Source organism: Engraulis encrasicolus, unplaced genomic scaffold (assembly GCF_034702125.1).
Source record: "Engraulis encrasicolus isolate BLACKSEA-1 unplaced genomic scaffold, IST_EnEncr_1.0 scaffold_110_np1212, whole genome shotgun sequence".
Taxonomy (NCBI): Eukaryota; Metazoa; Chordata; class Actinopteri; order Clupeiformes; family Engraulidae; genus Engraulis; species Engraulis encrasicolus.
The window spans coordinates 140,452-149,925 of record NW_026944581.1 but is presented as its reverse complement, the minus strand read 5'-3'; the positions used below and the strand labels follow the sequence as shown (position 1 = coordinate 149,925).

Genomic DNA, 9,474 nt, shown 5'->3' with positions numbered 1-9,474 from the left:
CTATCACGTTTTAAGTGTGTTGAATATGTAGAAAGCAATGCAATACTGATAATCCTATGCAAAATTTCCTTGACTTCATTCATTCATTGGCAACCGTCAATTAATTTAATATGGGACAGTTCATTTTGGCAGGGGGTCTGGGGGTTTACCCCCAGAAAATTTTGTATTTCTTATATGTAATTTCCTGCATTTTCACGCATTCTAACATCCCGTTTCCAGTTTGAGCTTAATAGGAACCAATACAAATCCTATTATATTTATTATTTAATTACAACCAATACCAATACAATACGAATAAGAAGTATTAACATTTTATCTCTATATATGAGGTCTATAATATATGAGCTTTATGAAATGCCTGTTACAGTACAAATTCACTATTTATAATAGAAGTGTGAGGTGCACTTTACTACATATATACAGTGTAACAGAGGGACCATTGGGTTAATGTCATGCAAGTTTCGATTTTTGCCCCGAGGGCCGTAATTGCGCATTTCGGTTATTTAATTAAAAAAAAAAAAAAAAAAAAAGACAAAAAAAAAAAATTTTTTTTTTTTTTTTTTTTTTTTTTACATCCGGGCCGGATGGAACCCTCCCGCGGGCCGGATGCGGCCCGCGGGCCGTATGTTTGACACCCCTGGCGTAGGTCCAATCATCAGCCCGGGTCTTGCGCCAGCGTATCCAGTAGAGCCTACCGTAGCCGAGCAGCAGGAACTGGACCTTTAACCCCCCGGACAGGGAGACTGGACCCAACTGGTGGTGATGGGGAGATGAAGAAGGAGATTTCGGACCGGCCGTACAAAGGCCAGCAAGAAAGGAGAGTTAGACACGTCACTATAAAGGAAATGGCGGCCACTGATTGGCTCTGCTAAAATGCACATGTGACTTGAGTCTTCCTGGCAGAACTAACGTATGCTACATGTATCACAGCAAAGTCAACTGTCCTCAACCTATAGCTCTGGGATGGAGTGGGCCAGTGCTGGGTCTCCTATTTGTCAGGTAGGCCTACACGAAGTCACTGGGCCATGTTATCTGTTCTTACGGCTACTCATACTACTTATGAAGCACAGTCATACCTGTAATCTGAAGCACATGACTTCACGGTCTACTGTATGCACAATTTCCGCTTGCCTCTGAACAATCCAGATGGAAGAAGGAATGCCACCTTCAGTTGAACCTCACTCAAACTGCACTGCTGGTGATCCCTGCCAAAGATCCAGGCTTCCATGATGTCAAACCATTGAGAGTGAATCGAATCTTATATCTACTGTCAATGTGTCAAACTCAATATGGGCTCTGCTACTGTGGCCCCAAATAAGGTCACAAGAAACATAGGTGTCATTATTGACCATCATTATCTGACCACATAGCCTCAGTTTCCCGGTCATGCCGCTTCTCACTGTTCAATAAACATACACATCAGACCGTACCTGACCTATAGGCCACTAAACGTCTGGCACAGGCCATGGTCATCTCTGACCTCGACTATAGCAACTCCCTCTTGACTGGTCTTTTAGATTGTGCAATAAGACCCTTGCAAATGCTGTATAATACAGTGGCGCATCCAGCGTTCTTCTAACCCAAAAGACCGCATGTCACTCCTCTTGTTTTCTGCTCGAATTAAATACAAGGCTCTGACCCTTGCCTACAAAGCCACAGCAGGCCTCCAGGACATTGTGGGCCTTTCTCAAAACCTAGGACAGTGTCCTTCCAACTGTATCAGCCTATGTGTAGTTCCACCGAGTTTGTAAATGAACTGCAAATGTTGCCTGTACTGCTAGGCCTATTCCTTCTTGCACTTGATACACTGCATGGCAAACTGCTTCTCGTAGCAGGGCACACAGAAATTGTTGTTCTCCTTGGGGATGAAGCTCTTGGTGCCAATGGGCTGCTCTGGCACGCGAAGCATGTCTCAGAACATCCCAAACCAACTTTCTACTTTAACATCAAGACCAAAGGCTGTAAGGATACCTCACTCTGGTTCTGTGTTTTCCCCACTGTCTCAAAATGACTCTGTACCGTAGTTAGTGGTGATTCTGTTCATAGACCTCCACGGTGTCCCCTGCTATGCTTTAGCATGCAATTTCTTTGCTGTCAAAAAAAGCCCTGTTCTGTAGGGGTTGGGCTGTTGGGATAAGGAAGCATCAGAGTGGAGTTTTTTTGTGACCACTGGGTGGCAGTGTAGAGTTGCTGCATTGGAGGGAACTATGCTCAAGACATCAGAATAAGTGTAACTGGAAAACCATGAAGCCACATAGGGCATAGAGCAGGGCTATTCAATTGGCGGCGCGAGGGCCTCGTGCGGCCCAGATGCAGTTCACATGCTCCCAGATGTGGCCCCTAACTGTAGCAGTATACATTTCAGTTTTGATACTGCCATACAACACATAATTTTCTTGTGAAAATTCAGATTGTCTCGTACATTCACAATCAATGTGGTTAGGTTTGAGGTTAGAGGAACATGTTTAAAAATGGTTTGTAGACTACTGATGTGTCATTACTGTGTTAGTGATGGCTGAAAGTGTGTGGCCCGACTTAGGTTCTTTGTTTCGAAATGTGGCCCAGATGAAATTCTAATTGAATATCCCTGGCATAGAGGGTTCTTTGCAGAGGCCCTAAATAAAGATTCCAACTGAGAACCTGGATTACCTCTTTATTAAAGAACACCTAACATTAGGAGTTGTTGCTGTTTCAGTTCTGGACATATTGTATGTAAATGTCTGGTTCCTGTGTACCTGTAGACAAGTCATTATTGTGGATAATAAGGTGTATAAAGGATATTCATATTATGGCCGTATAAGCTGTTCACCAAAATGACACAGCATTGTTAACAATAAAAGTAATAAATAAAAAATTAGAGACCCTTACTCTAGTCTAGGCAATATGTGAAAGGCAAGAAACTGGCTTCTATTTATTTTTTCATATTACTTTTCTGAAAGTAAGAAAAATCTGAAAGTACTTTCCCCTATGAGTGATTGTCTGTCCTCCCTTCCTAGCCCTTGGAGCCAAAACCCACCAACAATCCCTCCATGAAACTTAAAGGGATACTGTGCAGGAAGTGGTCGAAAAAGGTACTGCAACTGCAAAATCTCACACAGTGTCCCTTTAATTGACAGACAGAATAGAAGTAGTGTCAAATTAGGTTATTGTTGAGGAAGTGAAATAACATAGGCCCTACCAGAGCCGTAGAGATAACCATTAAATATTCACTACTTCTGGCAGCTCATTAATGTCTAATAATTGTAGCCTACTATTTGGTTGGTGTGGAAATGACCAATCAACTGCTTTCCATTCCAAGCAGCTATAAATAAACTCAAGATTAAGCAAATGAAAGGCATTATGCTGTCTTGTTTTGCAACTCTAGAACTGCGTCAGAGACTCAATTGGCCACACCCATTTTTATGGGAAGTCCCACTTCAAGAGAAATGAAACTGATACTTCCTTGTAAGTGTACTACGTGTGTGTGTATGTTTTGGTGAAGTCTTTAACAATGGCAAAAGCTCATTTGTCAGTGTGCGAGGACGAGTTTAGCTGTCCAGTATGTCTGGATGTTCTGAAGAATCCTGTGACTATTCCATGTGGACACAGTTTCTGCATGGAGTGTATCACAAGCTGCTGGGATGAAGAAGACCTGAAAGGTGTTTACAGCTGCCCACAGTGCAGGCAGACCTTTACTCCAAGACCAGTTCTGTTCAAAAATACCTTGCTTGCTAACATGGTGGAAATGTTTAAAAAGTCTGGAATTGAGTCTCATTGCCCAACTCTGACCTATGCTGAACCTGGAATTGTGGAGTGTGACGTCTGCACTGGAAGAAAGCAGAAAGCTATCAAGTCCTGTCTGGTTTGCCTATCCTCTTATTGTGAAACTCACTTCAAGGCTCACAATGACCTCTTCCCAGGCAAGAAACACAATGTGATTGAAGCTGATGGTAAACTAAAGGATCTGATCTGCTCTCAGCATGACAAACTGCTGGATGTCTTCTGTCGCACTGATCAAACATGTATATGTGTGCTGTGTGTCATGGATGAACACAGTGAGCATAAAACAGTTTCAGTTGCAGCAGAGAGAACTGAGAAACAGGTAAGAACATTCAGTAGGCCTAATTATTAACTGGTTTATCCAGAGTAAATAGAAGAGTTTGCCTTGTTCTTTGGAAGATAAGCAACTGCCAGAATACATTTCGGACATGCTGATAAGTTCAGGGCTGTATCTAAAGGTTGTTTCATACCAGATCAATAATTTAACATAAATATGTATAGTATGTGAATGTTTTTTCCTCACACCATCAAAAAACCTGCAGTGTTTGTCACGTGTCATCTTAATCATGTGCTTGCCAAACAGAAAGAGTTGGGTCAACTCCAGATGAAAAATCAGCACACAATCCAGGAGAAACAAAAGCACCTGGAGGAGCTGAGGGAGGCAATGAGGGTGATGAAGGTGAGTGGCAAGTTGAACACACTTGAAACATTAAAAAAAATGTTATTAGGTGTAACTTTCACATATGTCCTTGTCAGTGGTGTAGTCTACTTTTATATGGTGGGTATACTGTATATTTGAGCATTTTTTGAAGTGGGTATACTGTATATATTTGTGCTATTCAAAACAATGGATCAATCAATTCAAAGTGGGTATACTGAAATCCCTGAAATTTAGAAGTGGGTATACTCCGTATACCCGCGTTCTACGTAGACTACACCACTGGTTCTTGTGTGAGAGAGCATGCATGCAGATGCAGGCCTCTTTCCTTCATAGCCACATTTGGACACTTGGTAGACTACAGTCACAGGACAGAAGCATGCAGGATAGGCAGTTGAGCTTATCTTAAAGGAACAGTCCACCCTTTTTTGATTTTCACATATTTGCAGTATTTCCAAGCATTATTCATGAATGTGCATATCATTTTCTTCTCAGTTTTTTCAGTACTTAGATTCATTGGATCAGAATTATTAGCATAGCTTATAATCACTGGAAGTGAATGGAGGCATTAACATCAAGCGACAAATGATCACAGGACAGAATTAAATAGCTGTTTTGCACTCTGGTGAATGTTATATTAATTTTAAAGTACATTATAAGTACATTTGATGATGTTTCATTGCCCCCATAGACTTGCATTGCTATGCTTAATTTGGCTATACTGTTAAACTAGGCAATGGAAACAGACGCAAATTATATGCACATGAATAATGCTGGGAAATACTGCAAATATGTGAAAATCTAAAAAGGGTGGACTGTTCCTTTAAAGCAGCTTTTTTGTTTTACTTACCCTAAGAGTTCTCTGAAAATTGTTCGCGCGACGTTTTTTAAAAAAAATATATTTGTTAGGTTTTTTCAACTTTATTGTGTGTCAGGAAACCAGTGGGAGAGAGAGACAGGGGAGGATTGTGAAATGACCCGGATCGGTAATTGAACCCGGAGTGACCGCATAGTCCAGTGCCCAGCAGCTAGACCAGGGGTATTCAATTATATTTCAACGAGGGCCATTTTTTCAAATTCCTCCCAGTAAAGGGGCCGAACTATACGCATGTATTATGGTTGCTGACTGTCAATGAAAAAAATATGGGAGACTTAATTGAAATGGAAATTGTGGGCGTCCTCCCCCAGAAAATGTTGCATTTCTTAGATGTAATTTCCTGCATTTTAACGTCCCGTGTCCCGTTTCAGCATGATAACGGAGCCCATACATTTATCTCTAAATTCCTAAAAACGATTCCGTATTTGAAGGGGCTTGTGGGGGGCCAGAACCTTGCTGTCCAAGGGCCGCATCTGGCCCCAGGGCCGCCATTTGAATAGCCCAGCCACTAGACCCACTAGACAGTTTGCCATCAAGCAGCAGGTCAAAAGTTCAAATAACCCCCTTAAGGCCGGGGACACGCTGGCTGCAGGAGGTGCGTGCATGCACTGTTCGTGCATGAATGCATTGCCATGCAAATTTCATGTCAAGTTTGCACGTGGTAGCACCCATCACAATGTATGCAGACGCGTGCCCACGGTGCAATATTGACAAAACCGCACAGGGGGGATCTTCCGAACTTCCATGTTGAGTTTGCGGTATAGTCTAAATGTAGCTTGTCTACATACAGGCTAATTCTGGCCTTGTCTTATCACAGGCACGAGGGAGAAGCATGGGAGAGGGGGGTAACTTCTTATAAAATTCTCTTGTGTCTTTAAACAGAAATCTGCTCAGGCAGCAGTGGAGGACTCTGAGGGGATCTTTGCTGAAATGATTCACTCCATTAAGAGAAGATGCTCTGAGGTGACAAAGCTGATCAGAGATAAGGAGAAGGCTGATGTAACCCAAGCTGAAGAACTCATGGAGACACTGGAGCAGGAGATTGCTGAGCTGAAGAAGAGAGATGCTGAACTAGAACACCTGTCAAAAACACACAATCACACAAGCTTTCTCCAGGTAATACATCTGAAAAAAATTAAACTTTGAAAATGTGTATACAATTTCCAATATGCTCATCACTATATTCTCAACAGAGTTGTTCGTCAATGTGTTCCTTAACTGTCCAAGAAAGTTCCACATCAGGCACTAGTTCAGATGTGTCATTTGGGAAAGTGACACAGAGTGTGTCTCAGCTGAAAGACGAACTGGAGGACTTCCTTAAACAGGCGGCATGCAGTATTATAGAGAATGGTAAGACTACCCAATTATGTCTCTATATATATATAAATATATGTAATATACATATACACTAAATAGGCCATCTGATTGATTTCATTTCTCTTCAGCCGAACTCATCAGCCTGTTTCAGCCTCGGGAGCCCTTGACCAGAGGTGATTTCTTAAAATGTAAGTGTACTGCACATTTCAAACATACAACACACAGCTGTTTTGGTGACCTGTGACATTAACATTGCAGGGCTCTCAAGTCCCACTCTTTGAGAGTGTGACACACTCATTTGAGCGAGTTCACACTCTCACACTCCACACATGGTATTTCACACTCTGAAGTTTTGATAACTTATCCAATCGGCGCACATTAATTAATCCAACCTATCCACAGACGCGTCAGAAATAGGTAACAGCGCTTCTGTGTTCAGACTAGTTACCACGCTATTCAGCCAATCAGAAAATAGATTGTTCGGTTGTCGGGCAGATCAGAGCAGTGGATCAGAGTTTCATCCAATAGCGCGCGCAGCAGAGTTCAGAGAGAACTGTAAAATTTAGGAATTGCAAGTAGGCGAACTGGAGACGCAGGAGCCAGGACCATCAGGTGATAACTTCATACAGGTGAAAATATGAGACTATTAGTTAGGCTACCGTTTTTACTCCTTATACCAATATTTCCAGCCAATGTAGCCTTGACAGGGACGTTAAAAGAGAGCAACAACGCTAGCTAGGCTATAACCCCAGCTGATTGTTTGATGATCATCCCTCCCAAACATGATTGAACGTGGAGACAAGAGGAGTGGGAGGTGGTCAAATATTAGACAGACTGGAGAGAATGGAGGAATGCAGAGGTAGTGGTAGAAGAGAGGTCAATTAGGCTAAAGAAGTCAGGGGCAACCAATAGTGCTGGAGATATCATGGTATTGAATGAAAAGGGATATTATTTGGGTCTGATGCCTAAAAAAGTGATTGGACTTTATTTTAATGTGGGCTGATAATGTCAATGCACAATAAAGAACATACTGTATGCCTACAGGTAGCCTATTTTAGGCTATCCCCCCACAATGCACATTGTCTAAAATCATCCCCCTCAATGAAAATAGTCAAAAATCACCTCCCTATAAAATATACATCCCTTCTTCACATTGTGTTAAAATTGCACTTTCAACAACTACATTTTCAAAATGTTCTCGGGGGAGAAACCCCCAAACCACCAATAATTGGAATCAATTTCTGACCATCCCCAGCTGCTTATAGGCTATTTTACAACTCGAGCACTGGTTAGGATTAAGCATATTGAATACATAGTGTATTTGGTCTAATCAAACTTTTTAACTAGCTGGGTTGAAGGGAAACCTAGTGTCGATGGGTCGATGGGTGATGATGGGTCGATGCCCCCCCCCAATTTATTTATTCATCTAAATCTCACTCCAAACAATCTTCAAAACTTGAGAGCCCTGACATTGTTATTTTTATACTTCTCTCCACTAGATTCCTATAGACTTCATCTAGATCCAATCACTGCAAATAAATATCTTCATCTCTCTGGGGGAAATAAGAAAGTTACCGCCACTGCAGTGAGGCAACAGTATCCCAATAATCCAGAGCGGTTTGACAACTGGCAACAGGTGCTGTGTAAAGAGAGTGTGTCTGGAAGATGCTATTGGGAGGTGGAGTGGGCAGGGGCGCAGGTTTTTGTTGCCCTTTCATCTAAAGCGATCACCAGGAAAGGACAGACAGGATCTCAGTTTGGGAGCAACCAACACTCCTGGAGTTTGAGCTGTTCACACTCCTCAAGCTTTTTCATACACAATGGAAAGGAAACCAACCTCAATGTAATCCCCAGCTCTACAATTGGAGTGTATGTGGATCACAAAGCTGGAATTCTGTCATTTTACAGTATCCACGGTGACACAATGACTCTCCTGTACAAAATACAGACCACATTCATTCAGCCTCTCTATGCTGGCTTTTGGATAGGCCTTGGCTCAAAGGTACATCTATGCAATTAATAATGTATTTTTTAATAGGCTGGCGAGTGCCAGCATTCCATCCATTCTTATCCAATCAACTGTATTCATCTCAGAATCCTTTGTGTCTTTACAATAAATTTTTTCTTATTTCAAACTATACCTTTTACTTTTCTTACATCAGGACCAGAAACTGAATAATACCAGTTAGCATGCTATAGAGATGGAATTGAGCCTGGCCTTATAATTTATCAGCTCACTCCTACTATGCTTTAACATGGATTTTCTGTGGGAGCCATATTGGGTTTGGCTGGGCTGCAGGTAGAACAGAGGGAAGTTTGCTGTTCCAGTGGAGATGAGGCATTCTGGTTTAAGTACAAAAGGATATTCATAGTACCATAAATGTGTCAGTTGTTGTTCAGTGTGTATAATTTTGAAGATATTGATTATACTAAAGGCTAGCTACATGAACTCAAACCTGGTTTGTGGCTAGTGTGTATTGTGTAAAACAGATTGTGTAGTGTGAACAACTTGTATAGCTATGTGTGAATTAATGTGTGTAGTAGATCGCAAATGAAGGCATGCTCCAACAAAAAAAGAATATGAAGTAGAAAAAAGTGCACTCGGTTATTCTCTTACTTATAGTTTTACCGCACAATGTCTCTTCTTATAGTGAGAGAATAAGCTTATAATAGTAATAATTCGATAATAATGCTTTTATTATAGGCCTAAATATAAATTTGATAAATTATTTACATGTTCGAAAGAAGACATTTTGAAATGCTAAATCCATTTGAAGGTGTGCAGGTCAAATGAAGCAGGTAAAATAATGTATATCGCAATTATTTTTTTCGCCATACGGCCCATCCCCATTATAGTCTATTA

At 41.4% G+C, this 9,474-nt stretch overlaps 1 protein-coding gene across 1 annotated transcript; it reads left to right on the top strand.

The window, feature by feature from the left end:
* Positions 1 to 3,456: 3,456 nt before the first annotated feature.
* Positions 3,457 to 9,067, top strand: LOC134442054 (tripartite motif-containing protein 16-like protein). Its single transcript, XM_063192391.1, has 6 exons — positions 3,457 to 4,081; positions 4,343 to 4,438; positions 6,177 to 6,410; positions 6,488 to 6,644; positions 6,740 to 6,799; positions 8,111 to 9,067. Exons 1-6 carry the CDS (start codon positions 3,491 to 3,493, stop codon positions 8,629 to 8,631), a joined length of 1,659 nt encoding a protein of 552 aa, XP_063048461.1. The 5' UTR covers positions 3,457 to 3,490; the 3' UTR covers positions 8,632 to 9,067.
* Positions 9,068 to 9,474: the final 407 nt, after the last annotated feature.

Coding starts and splice junctions, on each gene's coding strand:
- LOC134442054 (XM_063192391.1), top strand. CDS start 3,491: ATGGCAAAAGCTCATTTGTCAGTGTGCGAGGACGAGTTTAGCTGTCCA. Junction 4,439..6,176: donor AGGCAATGAGGGTGATGAAG/GTGAGTGGCAAG, acceptor GTCTTTAAACAG/AAATCTGCTCAGGCAGCAGT. Junction 6,411..6,487: donor ATCACACAAGCTTTCTCCAG/GTAATACATCTG, acceptor TATTCTCAACAG/AGTTGTTCGTCAATGTGTTC.